General features: G+C 34.8%; 3 protein-coding genes across 3 annotated transcripts; 2 read left to right on the top strand and 1 right to left on the bottom strand.

Annotated features, from left to right (window-relative positions):
- Nucleotides 1–5341: 5341 nt before the first annotated feature.
- LOC143611839 (zinc finger protein ZAT11-like) lies at nucleotides 5342–5870 on the top strand. The gene has a single exon (XM_077085970.1). The coding sequence runs from the start codon at nucleotides 5355–5357 to the stop codon at nucleotides 5802–5804; it is 450 nt and encodes a 149-aa protein (XP_076942085.1). The 5' UTR covers nucleotides 5342–5354; the 3' UTR covers nucleotides 5805–5870.
- A 2026-nt stretch (nucleotides 5871–7896) lies between these two features.
- Nucleotides 7897–8268, top strand: LOC143611842 (uncharacterized). Its single transcript, XM_077085973.1, has one exon. The coding sequence runs from the start codon at nucleotides 7897–7899 to the stop codon at nucleotides 8266–8268; it is 372 nt and encodes a 123-aa protein (XP_076942088.1).
- Nucleotides 8269–9372: 1104 nt separating this feature from the next.
- Nucleotides 9373–14233, bottom strand: LOC143611840 (ras-related protein RABE1c). The gene is made up of 8 exons (XM_077085971.1): nucleotides 14049–14233; nucleotides 13244–13316; nucleotides 13050–13150; nucleotides 12257–12322; nucleotides 11068–11165; nucleotides 10923–10985; nucleotides 10720–10812; nucleotides 9373–9686 (listed from the first exon to the last, which is right to left on the bottom strand). The coding sequence occupies exons 1-8, from the start codon at nucleotides 14119–14121 to the stop codon at nucleotides 9603–9605; spliced, it is 651 nt and encodes a 216-aa protein (XP_076942086.1). The 5' UTR covers nucleotides 14122–14233; the 3' UTR covers nucleotides 9373–9602.
- Between the last annotated feature and the right edge of the window lie 1612 nt (nucleotides 14234–15845).

Below are 15845 nucleotides of genomic sequence, written 5' to 3'. Positions count from 1 at the left end.
TTATCAACAACTGAGGCTGTGTATATTGCATTGACTAAAGGGGTAAAAGAGTTAATGTGGCTAAAAGGGTGTATAAAAGATTTAGAAACAAGTCTAGAAGGTGTTGTGGTGCATTGTAATAGTGCTAGAGTTATGTAGTTGTCAACGAACATGTTCCATGAAAGAACCTAGTACATTAATCAATGTTAAACTCAAGTTCATCCAAGGTTAATCCAAATGAGGATTTGGTCAATTAAATTGATACTATGGAGAACCAGACAAATATGCTAACCAAGGCTTTATTGGACCCAAATTTGAGCTTTGTAAAAGTTCATTGGGGTTGAGTTGAAGTTAATTAAGCAAGTCAAACGGTGGTCAACAAAGTTTCAGGGGTTAATATGTCAATATGTGATAGATGTAGTAACTTGTTTGAAGACTTCAGTTTGTGTTTGATATATTCTTTAACCTTCAAGGACTATCGGTGTCAAATTAGAATTGTGTTTCTAAACACTTTGTTAACGAACAATTTAGGGGTTTAGGGTTGTTATAATCTCTCAAGATCAATCAGTCGAGCTAATATTCATTTTTCAATTCCCGTGTAGTAAACTTTCGCTTCTTGTTCGTTATAAATAATATGAATTTGATTTCTTCAGTTATATAACTCTTTCACGTTTTGAGTAACAATTTTTTTATTACTATGTTGTTGGGATTGCTTTTGAAAAATAACCGGTATCATGTAATAAGCTTACTTATTTTAGCATGTTGGATTTATCATATAACAATCAGCTAACACGTACTTGTAACAAGTTTCTCCTCATTATCGGTTAGATAATTACCTATAATCAAAGGGTCCTATTAGGGACACCTCTTATATGTCGCGTATAGGGATATATGGGGCCTTATATGCCCCGTATAGGGTTATACAGACGGGGTATAGCCCTCCGTATAACCCTATACGGAACGTATTGAGGGTGCTTGGTGTTCGAAAAAAACCCTAATCAAATTCTCAATTATAATTTTGTTGTAGTTAAAATCTCCACATGGTGTATATAATAAGAGCACACATATATCAAAATCTGACCGGAATGAATGACGTGGATACCACCGGTCACATATATTATTTCCTTAAAGCCACTTCAATTTTAATGTTTTGTCTTCTTCGGCTTCTACACACGTTCATGATCATGGTCTCACTATACATGTATACATACATATATATATTCGCTCTTTAGATATTATTAAAATATCCTATAATTAAATTATCCAATACGATATTTTAAATTAGACCAATTAATTGGTTTGAATTCATGGTTACTAAACGATTTAGTCTATTTTTTTAGAAATTAGAAAGACTTTCGTATAATTGGTTGTCGAGGGACGCTGAAAGACTCATCACCCGCATATAACCTACCTTACCTAAGTTAGAATCGTAAAACAGTGTTGTTCTCCTCTATTAATGACACACACTTGTAGGATATAACTGCATACGATATTTAATTTGTTTTCAGATCTCCTTTTATTACTATTGTAACAACCAAATAGTTAGATAATCTATAACCAAATATTATTTTTTATGTATTACGACGACCCAATACCATAAAATCTCTTCACTATCAATTTCATTGTTGTTAAGTTGTCGTGTATGCGTGTGGTAAGTATTATCCTAAACACAAAAGCTAAGTCTTGAAAGTCTATTATTTCGATTTGTAGAATCCGTTTTAAATTTGAAATTAGGTTTATTGGATTTTAATAATCTCTATTGACTGGTATTGGCCGATAATAATTCCTATTTATTTTATCACCACTGGCGGTCCCAAAGTTAAAAAAGTTGGCCCCTAATGGTCCCCCGTTAAAAATGACTTAACGGCGTTATACGTTTTTCCCAATTTCAAACTAATGTTTTAGAGCTTTTGATCGGAAGAAGGATACGAGTCGATTGATGTATTTAAGGTGAGTCTTGCGGGTCCAACTGGGCTCTGCTGGGACCTACCTCATCATGTGTATTTAAGTAAAAGATGATAAAAAAAAAGTGTGGGTTTGAATAGAGCAGTGTTATGTGAACATTGAATCCTTCAAGAAAGGTAATAAGAAACCATGTGAGCAGTAAACACTTCTAATTCTAAAGCACCTTTAAAAAAAAGCCCTGGAACCGTCTATGAGAATTCTGTGATGCCCGTTGGTGTTTGTTGAAATATATAATATTTTAATTCAATAACAAATAATATTGAAAATATTAATGAAATTATTAGTTCTATTTTTGTTTAATTGTTAAAAATAAAATTAGTTTTAATATAACATGTGTTTGTTTTGTATGTTGGATTTGGCCGATATTAATTTGGGCTAAATACCAGTAAGGCTAAATTTGAGAGGAATCTTGAGTTGGTACGTGTTAGAGTTAGCGACGGACTCGAAGATGGTGTTGCACTTGTGGGCTGGACTTATAGACTCATCATGGGTAGAAAAGAGAGGAAGATTTGTACATTTTGAGACCCCCGAATCATTTCTGACATTATAGTTTCTTTGTCTCATATCAAGATCGCTTTCAATCTTCATCTAATTTAGAGTTTTATCACGTGGTTGTTTTCGTAAGGCCTAATCCATGCGAAGGGTACAGAGTGGTCCTGAGCTGCTGATGACTACAAAAGACATAGTGTGAGGATGATAAATGAACCTGAACCTAATAAGCAAACACGAATCATTCGAATATTATGCATGGATTTGATGATAGAGATGTTAACACCTAGAAAGTAGTTGTTACACTAATTACCATATGATGGCGGTGTAAACACTTAATTTAAAGCCTACGTTTATAAAAATTGATCATATGTTAATAGCATAAGAGATTAGTTTAGGGTCTATGCAATAACTTGGTGAAATGTCACTTTAGGGAGTTGGGTATTTTGACTTGTGATAAAGGGGCCTACGTACTAATTTAATTGAAAAGCTTAGTAGACTAAAGTTATTATTCCAACCAAAGTCTTTCTTTTCTAACAAAAATATTGTTAAACAAGTTGAATACATGGTTGTCTACCCCCCTCCTAAGAATTAAATATTTATAATATTTATTATTTAAGAAGGACCGACCCTTATATTTAAAAAGTATAAAAGTCTGATAAACCATGTCACCTATTTTATAATTAAAGCCATGTAGCACGACTAGATAGTTACATTAGAGATGGTCAAAAAAACCGGTCCGGGAACCGGTTTGCCGGTTTAAACCGGAAACCGGTTTTTACGAAAACCGGTTTTTTAAAAACCGGTTTGACCGGTTTACAAACCGCCGGTTCGTATTTCGGTTACAAGTTTTAGAGCCAAAACCGGTTAACAAACCGGTTAATGGAAAAACCGGTTTTTTTTAAAACCGGTTATTATGAAAAAAACCGGTTATTAACCGGTTATTTAAAAAAAAAAACGGTTAACCGGTTATTAACCGGTTTCTAAACCGGTCCTAACCGGTTAGACCGGTTAGGGTTTTGACATACAAAAACCGGTTATTAACCGGTCCGGTTATTAACCGAACCGGTTTTTTTTCGGGCTAATACGAATATGCTACGTTTAATATAATTTCGACAAAAAACAATTATATATCTATACATATACAGTTACACTTACAAATAGAATAATTAAAAAACTAAATAATAAATTATAAAAGAACCAAACATGAGTTTGGAAAACTACTATGTAAGTTACATAGTAGTTACATAGTAGTTTTCCAAACTCATGTTTGGTTCTTTTATAATTTATTATTTAGTTTTTTAATTATTCTATTTGTAAGTGTAACTGTATATGTATAGATATATAATTGTTTTTTGTCGAAATTATATTAAACGTAGCATATTCGTATTAGCTACCTTTATCAAAATTAATTATATGTATAATATATAATTATTATTATTATTATGTTAAATAATTGTTTATACTAAACATAAGACTCGTTTCAGCTTGCAAATCTAGCTAAGATTGGTAGATGAGATTCGGGTCAGACTTGATTACTAAATTAACTTCAATTAAACAATTAAGATCTTGGGTTTAATCTTGTTTAAAGTCAATATGATCCAAGTTTCGTTTAGTCTACAACGAGCAGCTCGGCTCATCTAAACCTCTAGTAATCTTAATAAAGTACGTTTTTAAATATATAAAAGAAAAAAAGAAATAACATAGAAATCTCTAGTTAAGACTAGAAGAAACAACAATTTAAGTCAAGTTGAAACCTTGGTTATAAATTGTAAGCAACTTTTACATCTTTTTTCCATCAAAATCCACATTTGAGTTCACACCCTACTCATATAAACGTGGCATTCGGGGAGTTTCTGGAATATTTACACGATAAGGACCAATTTCTTTTCAACCATCTTACTTGTCCTCCAATATTTCTAGATGACTGGATGCATATATTCAAATAAGTAATTATAATAGTTACCATGTTAGAATGATGCATGTGTTTATATTTATTATGTTGAATGCACTTGTAACCTGTTTATGACTTATGTTGGAAACTTGGAATGATACTAGGGTTTAGCAAAGTTCGGTTTATTTCAGTTATTAGGCGAAATCGAAACCGAAGTCATTGGTTTTTTGAACATACAAACCGTTCGATTTTTAGTTTCTCGGTTATTTTTTATTTCGGTTCGGTTATAGTTGGGTTTTTTTTATCAAGTATCTGTAGGCATTGCAAAATAATAATAATAATAATAATAATAATAATAATAATAAATAAAAATGGTGATTTTAAGCTTGTAAAAACGTATTAAAGTACCACATATATATTTAATTCAAAAAGCAAAAATAAGGTGTGTTACGTGGAACCATACAGATACAAAGTTGCTGGAGTAACAGAGTTTAAAATTCAACAAAGTTCTTAATAAATAAATAATAAAAGTTTAGTCCCAATCTTCATTTGTCATCTTGTTCATCTTCAAAGTTTAGTCACAGTATTCATCATATTTAATATCTTCATCACCATCAATCGGTTCGGTTCGGTTTTTTAAAAATGGGAAACCGAACCAAACCAAACCGAAAATTCTATTTTTCAAAAAATAAAAAATTAACCGTCAGTTTTTTCGATTCGGTTTTCAGTTAATTTAGTTTCGATTCGATTAATTCAGTTTCGCTTACCCCTAGATGACACATGAAATATATTTGTATTCAACTAGATTAATTATAAACTAACAATTTTAATTATAGTCCACCAAAGGGTAGAGAGAGCCATTACCTCATCACTTACGCTCTTACACGCCATATATCCTGCTACAATTCCTTGACCAACAAGCCATCTTCACACGCATATCCCACGTAGTCAACATTATCCAAACTATATATATATATATATAAACACTTCATAACCAACACTCCACAACTCAACAATCACAATCCAAATGACAGTGAAGAGACTACTAGAAGATGATACCGATCTCGAAAACACGGCCATGGCCAACTGTTTAATGCTCCTCTCTCGTGTCGGGGTTTCAGGTGACAGAAACTCCAACACGACGTCAGAACCTGACAGGTTATTCCGTTGCAAAACGTGTAATAAACCGTTTCAGTCGTTTCAAGCATTAGGTGGCCATTGTGCAAGTCACAAGCGACCGAAAGTAAATGATACTCGGTCGCTTGTGAAGCCCAAGACGCATGAGTGTGCGATTTGTGGGCAGGAGTTTGCGCTTGGGCAGGCTTTGGGTGGTCATATGAGGCGGCACCGTGACGAGACAACCGTGAAAATTGCTGACGTGGCGGTGAAGAAGGAAAGTGGAACCATGGGTTTGTGTTTGGATTTGAATTTGATGCCGTACGAGAATGATTTGAAGATGTGGCCGGTTGTTAGTTAGTGAGTGATTGGTTAGGGTTTTGTACTATGTTTGTTATTAGTTTGATTTGTATATAGAACAATTTATTTATTTGGTGTAACAAATTTTGGATTTGTGTATATCCAAGGCCGTGTGTGCTGGGCGATAATTCCTAACGATTTTGGGCAATATTCAAGAGTAACCCCCCACCCCCTCCCCCCGACCTATAAGAGGGGCGAGGTAATTTTGTCACTGTTTCATGTTTGAACATAATATTATTTTAATTTTTTTTGTGTGTAGCATGTATATACATACATATACACACACACGCATCACTACACTTCTATAACAAAAATTCTTTCTTTTGCTGACTGGACGCCACATGACACTTATCCCCTAATTTGTAGCACCTCACTATACATAGCCTAAGAGAATATGTTAACGTTTGATATTCCAGAAAACTATGAATGGTTTTTGTCAGATATTTCATTGTTGGCTGTAAAAATTTGGGTCTCTCATAAGAACAGGTCTAAGTGATCGTTGGAATGTTTCGATCTAACATAGTAAAAGGATATGTTCCAATGGTTTTGATCTCTTGATAGGAATCAAAGGCCTAGTGACAAAAAATTTAGCATATACCCAAACTTGTCATGATAAGAATCATAGTGATTTGTTAAATCCTAATCAAGAAATCAACTTAGCTAGAGGTAATTATTAAGTTCTTGTGTTGCTAAACGTGTAGAAGACTACATGCTAGAACTTACAAGTTACAACGTAGTGTAAAAATCCTGAATCGACAAAGTGAGGGACAAACCTACCCTCGGGGTCTCTGGTGAAGCTTAGTGGAGACCCGGAGGTTTCCTGTCCCCCTCCCGTTTTTTGCTCAGCAACGTAAATTTAACCGTTTTTGTTCAAAAAAATTTATGTGATAGTTATACCAACCCCTATGAGTATATAGTGATAGTTAAATGGGAAAATTTTAGATTTACGTGAGAAAATTTGTTGTGTCCGTCATTGCGCCCAGTATATTCAAAAAGAAACTAAACAAACTGCATTTGCATTATTATTAGGGATTGCAATTTAGACACGATACATTAACGCATAACACGAACCTACACGTCTTTAATAGATATCAGGTATAGTCTTAACTGGTTTCGTGTACTTAACAGGCAGACATGAATCTACCTGTTATTTTCCTATCTAAACATGTATAATACCAGTTTACCTGTTAAGTATACATTATTACCTGATTATATTATAAATAAAAATATATAGTAATATAAGTTATATACCCTAAAGTTAACCCTAAATTTTCATATCAAACAATTGACCACAGCACACATCATTTCGATCCAACATCAAAGAGACGACGTACAAACCCTTCTCTGATCCTCCCTTTCCGGTTCTATGGTAGTTTCCCTCCACATCTCCGGTAATCGCAACCCTTCGAATCTCCGGTCTACCTCTCCGCATCTCCGATTCTCCGAAAGTCCGTCCTCCTCGCAGTTGCAGCGGCGCCACCGGCCACTGAATGGTCGAACCCTTCTTAGATTATCTAGCAAGTTCGTGTCTTATCTTGTATACCTGGTATTAACAGGTTCGTGTTCGGGTTTGGAACACAGGTACACAATAAGTTTTCGTGTCGTGTACAGGTATACATGTTCGTGTCCATGTCTTATCATATTTGTGTCTTATCATGTACAGGTATACACGATATGCCAGCCTTAATTATTATGAAATCATTAAAAACTATCTATGTAGTGAATACAATTTTATATGATTAAGCAATACCATCATCCGTAATTAAAATCTCCGCGTGAAGTAAACGAGTAAACGACACTACTGTCAGTTCCAGTTCAACCTTAACTTCGTAGAAGCTTCACATCTTCCTTAACTACATCGATTACCTCATCATTTCCACAACATGCCACATAAGTATCCAAGTACTATATATATGCACGTCCACAAAACACAATCAACATAAAGTCATAAACCATTTGGTCCATTTCAACATCCTTTTACATTTAATAACATCGTACATTTCCATCAAACCAAATTAACATTTAACACATTAATTTCGCTATAAACCATGATCAAGAGAAGCTGGTAAGCCGATAAAGTCAAAACCCTAGCAATGCAAAACTGCGTGATGCTACACACACGAGTCGGTGAATCAGGTCGGGTTTACAAGTGCAACACATGTAACAAACAGTTTAAGTCGTTCCAAGCTCTCGGGGGCCATCGTGCGAGCCACAAGCGGAATAAGACAACCAATGGGGATAAGATAGTGATGCCAACAAAGGTGAAAACTTATGAGTGTTCGGTTTGTGGGTTGGAGTTTGCGGTTGGGCAGGCGCTGGGTGGTCATATGAGGCGGCATCGTGACGTTGGTCGGGTTGAATCGGTGACGGAGAAGAGAGGTTTGTGTATGGATTTGAACTTGACGCCTTATGAGAATGACTTGAAGGTGGGGAGTGGTTATGTTAAAACGGCTCTTGCTATATGAAAGTAACAGAAGTTGATGGATTTGATAGTAAATTTATAATTACTAATTGTACATAATGGAACAGTTAGTTTTAAATTCATATATTTTTTTTAGTTTAACGTAAATACTTCATTGCTTTCTTTTTTAAAGTTAGAGGTGATTCTTTTTATCTTTCTGGGACTCAAACCTAAGACCTTTAAGTGTTTAAGAGACTATCAGGAGTAAACTATCATTAATATATTAATATATGAAGTTACCCTTGATAGATCGTATGTTAAGTGTATTCTCCACGTGAGAAAACTTGCTAGCAACTAGCTAGAGTGCACAAATTGGGTTTTTCTAATACCTGATTTCGGGTATGGAACCGAGTTCGGGTATGAACGGGTATTGAAAAATCGGGTACTAACCATACCCTAGTCGGGTTTGGGTCCAGGTATTGTCTCTAAAAATCATACCTTATGCGTCGGGTCGGACATAGAACCAGGTATTTGAATACCCTATTTTTGGGTATTGAAGAAACCCTATTTTTGGGTTTCTTCGGTATAGATTGGGTTTTTTAAGAGGTTGCACTTTTTGGGGTATTTTTCAGGCAATTTCGAGTATAAGAAAAACCCAGTTTCGGATATTGGAAAAACCCGTTTCCGGTTTTCGGGTATTACCGGGTAAAGATGGTTCCGGTTACGGGTTTTGGTACTGAAATGCATACTCTATCCGTACCCTCCGGGTAGAGCCGGTACGGGTTCAGGTAGTAAAAACCGGGTATAAAAAAACCCGGTTCCAGGTTCCCTTTTTTTTCATCTCTACTAGCAACCGAGAAGACTTTGACCGTCCATGAAGAGTATTCGTCAATAATCCTATAGTCAGTGGTAATCATTTACTTAGCAATGTATTACGAAAAAAGTGTTATTTGATTCCAAAGTAAATCGTTCTGTTTATCATCGAATTGATCGTTTGACAAACTCTCAAATCGTTTAATAAGAACGTGGCTCATAGCATGCCAATCTCTATACGTCAATTTTAAAACTACTTATTTCTCATAATCAAAAGTTATTCCAAGCACGAACAGCTGTTGATCTCACTTACGTTTTAACATGTCTGTTAATAAAAACTAAGCACATACCATATCATCTTCCAACACAATCTAAAAGTGATACAAAAAGATTGTAAACAAAAAAGAAACAAAGAATTCTGCAACACAAACAAAAGAATAAAGTATCCAGTATTTGAAACCTAAGTTTCACACACTAACACAAAAGTTGCTTAAAAAATTGCAAATGAGTTGAAAATACAAACCCCCCCCCCCCCCAATATCACGAAAGAACCTAAGTTTCATCACAATTAGTTTTCGGTTCGGTTTAAGAACCGCAACAAGCAGATTTCTGCACGGCTTGACCGCTTCCAGCTGCACCGTCCGCTTGATTGATTTTAATTGTTGCTGGCTGCAAGTAGTTTCATTTCTCAATGCATCAAAATAATTACTAACCAAAATAATTGAAATGTAACTGAAAAAAACACCTTAACAAAACCAAACAAAATAAAAAAATAAAAGAAAAAACTGATGGTTTGATTTTATATTTTTTTCAAAAACTAATTTTTCAGTTCACTATTGGTTGTGCGATCAACCAAAAACCGATTAACAAATGGCGTATCCATAAATTTTAGTTCCAAATGTGTAAATAATAGCTGATTATTAAGTAACAAAAATAACTAATAAAAGTTTTCAGGTGTAAGTTCATTATTTTGGACCATTTTGGGCCTAAAGTTTTCAAGCCCAAATAGTGAAAATCGAAAACCAAACACCGAACAAACCAAAACCAAGCAGTTTTCAAAAAACCAAATTTTTAGTTTTTGGTTCGTATTTTACCAAGGGTTTGGGTCGAGATGAGTTGACTTTTGACTAACAAACAATTTTTTTCCATATAAAAGGTCAAAATTTCACAATATCATGTTTACTATTGCACCGTTTTAAACAGATATTTGGAAAATATCATATCTATCCTTCATAGTAAAAATAAAATTAAACCAGTTAATTATACCTTGTATGAAGAGTTTGTTTTACTGATCATACGAATAGGAGAAAAAATGTTTCTATTCGTTTATTCAGTAAACACAGTTTTTATAAGTAACTAATTTTATTATTTAGTGTTCTTGAGAAAATGAGATATTATGTAGCTGTGAGCTTGTAAAAGGGTATATATGAAACCGCCGATCTAAAAAAATAAAAATAACTAATGTGTCAACTACGAAACAATAATAATAAAATTTTAAATAAAAATGATTTAAAAGGTTGTATGTATTGAAAATATATTTTGGTTGACTTTCAACTACCTGTTCAACTAAATTAATCATACCCATTCAGCCATTTGGAAAAAAATAATACAACTCAATTGACCCGTTTATAAGCAAATGGGTCAAAACTATGACTTAATTTAAAACGCGGATTTAACATTAATAAATTAAAAATAAATTTACCTCGGCCTTTGTATCGGTATCTGAAAGCCTTTGTTTGATATCCTTTGCAATTGAAAAGAAAACTTGCTCCACATTTAAATTAGTTTTTGCACTCTGCACATATATGATATTATTAACATATAACGCAGATAATAATAATAATAACAATAATAAGTTTATTTTTCTTCATATTAAACAACTACTCGGAACCTTAAATAACTTACAGTTTCAAAGAATTTAATGCCATATTCATCAGCAAGTGCTTGCCCCTTAGCAGTAGGTACAGCCTATAAATAGGATATATCATTCAAGTGTCAAATTATCCAATTTTCACGGTTTAAAAACTAATAATAATAATAATAAACATACCCGTTTGCTTTCATCCATATCAGCCTTGTTTCCCACCAAAATCTTGTTAACATTGTCAGAAGCATGTTGTTCGATGTTACGAATCCAGTTTCTTATGTCTGATAAAAAAAAGACGGGGAATAATGTGATCGCCAAACTAAATCACTTTATCCAAAATATTAAATCATTAAAGTAACAGCAAATGTAATGGGCCCATATGTAGGAGAAATAACTAATAACTTTAGGTATGAAACGAACAGCTGACTTTATGATAAACAAACGGACACGAACACTTAAATGAATGGATTTTCTTGTTCATGTCCGTTCGTTAAGAAAATGAGCGTGTTCATTAACATTCTAAATGAACGGCTCACAAATATAAACGAACACAATCATCATCATCATCATCATCATCGTACTCAGTATATCCCACCAATAGCAAAGCTATGGTAGGGTCTGAGGAGGGTAAGATGTAGGCAGCCTTACCTCTACCCCATAGGGATAGAGAGGCTGCTTCCGGTGAGACCCCCGGCTCGATAGTAGTTTTGCATCAAGCCTTGGACATAAGGCACATAGCACTCAATCATCGGGACACCGGCTGATCGGTGCATGTACCCTTATCTTTCAGCTATCAACGCCACTACATGATGCCTGATTAACCATCCGTCACTTTTAACGTTATTTTCACGAGATTAGTAAAATAACGTCAAAATTAGTGCAATTTCACTTTTGCCCACCCGAGGGTTCACACATATATACATCATATGTGCGCACCGCAAGCAGGGCTAATATAAACGAACACAAATGAACATAAATGAACGAATACCTGGTAAAAGTAAACATGTTCCCAAATTAAAGTAAAAAATAACAGGATAATTGCGTACAAAATTTTAAAAAGTAAACAAAGATATCTGATAAAGGTTGCTATAATATGAACTTCAAATTGATATTAAACTAATATTAGTAACAAATAAATTCGAATAAATATTTAAACCAACATAAACAAACAACTATAAATAAACAAACGTTCACGAACGTAAATGAATGAACAGAAAAAACTGTCACGCTCGTTCATTAATGTAAATAGCAAAAATAGGTTTTCATGTTCGTCCGATTGTTTACAGGCCTACCTTTATCCATCAGTGATGATTAATAACAAGTTAAAGAATTAATAATAAAGCAAATAGAAGCAGAGGGAAGAAAACCTTACTATTGAAAGATGACTCGTCTGTAACATCATACACCAACAAAATACCCATGGCTCCTCTGTAGTAAGCTAAAATTTTCAATAAAAAAATGTGTAAATTGCATACTATAATACTAAACAAGACATTAAAATTATAGATACTATAAACACAAGATAAAACAATTTCCGCAGGGTAGAACACTTCTTTACAGCCAGTTTACTTATTTTTAGTCAGTTCAAGATATGTTTTATATCTGGCGGGTCAAGCAAAAATAGTTTAAAAGGAAAAGGTTGGTAAGTCATCCAAGGTGTATTTTTAAAGCATAAACCTCCTGAATCAAATGTACTCAAAAAGCTGGATTATTATCAAAATAATAAGCTTGTTTAACAAGCAAGCCCGAGCTCAAGCCGGCAGTCAAGCCTAAACGAGTCTAAAAAGCTGGATTATTATCAAAATAATAAGCTTGTTTAACAAGCAAGCCCGAGCTCAAGCCGGCAGTCAAGCCTAAACGAGTCTATTATTTATATACTTTTACTTCACATATTAACTATATATTTATCTAGTAATTATTCTTATATATAGAAAAAATAGCTATAAATAACATTAATTAACTAACAAGTAGTAAACAAGCCAAGTTCAAGCCATGCTCGAGCTTGAAAAACTACTCACAAGTCAAGCTCGAGCTAGAGCTCTCATAAGTTAAACGAGCTCGGGCTCAGCTCATTTACACCCCTGCACGGCTGAACCCCTTCCCCAACCCACCTGACTAGTCCATATTGTCACCTCTATAATCCAACATCAAGAGAAAAAACATACCAGTTGTAATAGTCCGGAACCGTTCCTGACCAGCTGTATCCCAAATTTGTAGTTTGATACGTTTGCCATCGAGCTCAATGGTTCTTATCTTGAAATCAATACTGTAATTCCCGATTACAATCTTTATAATGTCAAAATTTATTGTAAAAATATGTAAATTAGCTGACGATGTAGATATTATGAGAATAACTCACCCAATAGTAGTTATAAAACTAGTAGTGAAAGAACCATCTGAAAAACGCAAAAGAAGACAACTCTTTCCCACACCTGCAAGGAAATCAAAATATGTTCGTGAAACTAAGAATAAGATAGAAACGCAAATCCGTATAAGCGTACTAATTATCATAAATAGAGTCATACATGGTGATGCAATAATATTTATCTATACGTGTTATTCAACTTCTAATGACGAAGATTTTAGCATAACTCTTTTGTCATTTAACGCATTTAATATAAGACAAATGCCAACGTGTTATCCACGCACCTCAACAACATAAATGTCGGAAAATGTTTGCAATGTTCATAACAATGTTGAAATTCTTCTAGAATGTTTCAAAATTAAAAATCAGACATCGGTCAATAACCGATATTTGAGATATAACTTATCGCGGTGGGATATTGGTAATTATAATATCATGCAGAATTGCTATATACAAATTTAATTCAGTGTGCTCTCCTACCATTAACAAATTAACCTTTTGCAACTTGCAAAACACCAACAATTGTAGCAAGTAAGAGCTGATTAACAGTTAAAACACTAATAGCAGTAATAAGAAAGGTACTAATATCGGGAAACTCAGTGACTAAATCTGTCAATATTGCCATTGATATTATCAGTACCGATATTCTAACCGATTTTAACCTAGATCCATGCCAAACACTAACAAATACTATCAACAATCAGCACACACCTCAACTCATCAAATACAAATCTACAACATGAATAACACACGATCCATAATTCCACATAACAATTAACAGTTAAAACAAAACACTTACCGCTATCGCCGATCAAAAGCAGCTTAATCAGGTAATCGTAATCTGCTCTAGCCCTAGCCGGTGGAGCAGCCATTGATTAATCCAATAACAAGCCCTAAATATATAGCGTTTATGTATATATATATATATATATATGTGTGTGTATATGTAAGTATATACGCACACACTTACACCTGTTGACAAATCAAAATCAAAAGCTTAATTAATTAACTAACGAATTTAAGCTAATTACACACCAGATCGGATGTATGTAACAGATCGGAAATAATAATATATTGTTACCGTTAGCGATGATGGTGATGGTGTGCTAAGATGCGCCGGTGGTTTGAGGTTTGTTAGTGGTGCGTAGGTTAGGTTACTGTGGGCGTAGGTTAGCGAGAGAATGGAAGGAATGAGTGTTTAACAGGTAAGAAGACAGTTGTCCGTTTGTAGAGGAAAGAAGTGGCGGACCATGTGAAGAACGGTGTGACAGCGGTGTAGGTGGTTAAAGTTTTTGGTGGTGATGATCTGGGAGATGTTGATTGGGTATTATTTTATGTGAATTGTTTTATAAAAATATTGGAGATATTTATGTTTTAGGGTGGATGGAGTGGTCTCATGTTGGCGGTTCAAAAAGCTCGGGTTCGTGGCTCGTTTGAATAAAACTAATTATAAAAAGTTGATTTGAAACATTCTGAGCTGATTTGGATCATTTTTGTAACCGAGCCAAAATTGACCTAGGCTCGGCTCGTTGGCTCGATCCTAAGCTTGTTTAACTTCAAAATAGAGCTAGAGCCTAGCTAAGTTGCCTCGTTTAATTTCGCCAAAGCTCGAAACTACCCTAGCTCGACTCGTGAACAACCCTAGTATCGAGTGGGTTTGGAAAGGACACGAGCCAGGGAAACCACCCCGTGTGAATTGGTCCGTGCACGAAGTGGTGTTGGGTGCAATGGCTAAGTTTACTTAGGGCCCAACTGGCCCCGACCTCCCATTTTTTTCGTAGTAGTCATTTTCGTCCGGAATTTTTTACACGTAGTGTAAATTTGAGCCCCCCCCCAGTTGTGAAATTTTGTATACACTTTGAGACCAGCCCCCCCCCCCCCCCCCAGTGTCTTAGTCCAAGTTTCGCCACTGGTCGGGTGGGTTTGGATAGAGTGTGGGCCAAGGATACCATCTTGTGTGAATCGGACCGGGAGAAAAGGCTCTCTGAATGAGGTAACCATTTAGATGACCCCAAACTTCAAAAGTCTCTCTATCCCCTTCTCTTTGTTTCTCTCTATCTCTCTCATAAAAGTTAGTATTAGTTTGAAAATGGGGATTTTCGCGCTTGAAAAATAGAGTGATGCATAATGATATGTTGATATGTTGTTACAATGGAAGAGAAAAAGGATGAAAGATGGATAGTGGTGAAGTGGACACTCCCACCACCCTTTTGTGTGTAAAGGTTTATATAGGTGGTGATGAAGACACTTTAATCACCATTTACGTCAAATAGCTCTGCGGACTACCAATTTCAAGTATCTAGGATCATGTGTACAAAGCGATGGATAGATAGACAGAGATGTAGCCCACCATGTGAGGGCAGGCTAGTGTTGATGGAAAACAGCCACAGGGGTATTGTGTGACAAGAGATTCTCAACTAACCTAAAAAGGGAATTTTATAGGGTTGCTAGTAGACTAGTAATGTTAGCAAAACCAACCGTTGGTCATCAAGAAAATGCACACACGTAAGCTTAAGATAGCAGAGATGGGGTTGCTATTGCTCGTCTCTATTTATGTATATTTGTTACATATGTTTTTATTTTACTCTTACTATTT

The sequence above is a fragment of the Bidens hawaiensis genome, unplaced genomic scaffold (genome assembly GCF_021521415.1).
Source record: "Bidens hawaiensis isolate Kalapana, Puna unplaced genomic scaffold, B.hawaiensis_p1.1 tig00032417_1, whole genome shotgun sequence".
Taxonomy (NCBI): domain Eukaryota; kingdom Viridiplantae; phylum Streptophyta; class Magnoliopsida; order Asterales; family Asteraceae; genus Bidens; species Bidens hawaiensis.
This window is presented reverse-complemented; position numbering and strand designations above follow the sequence as displayed.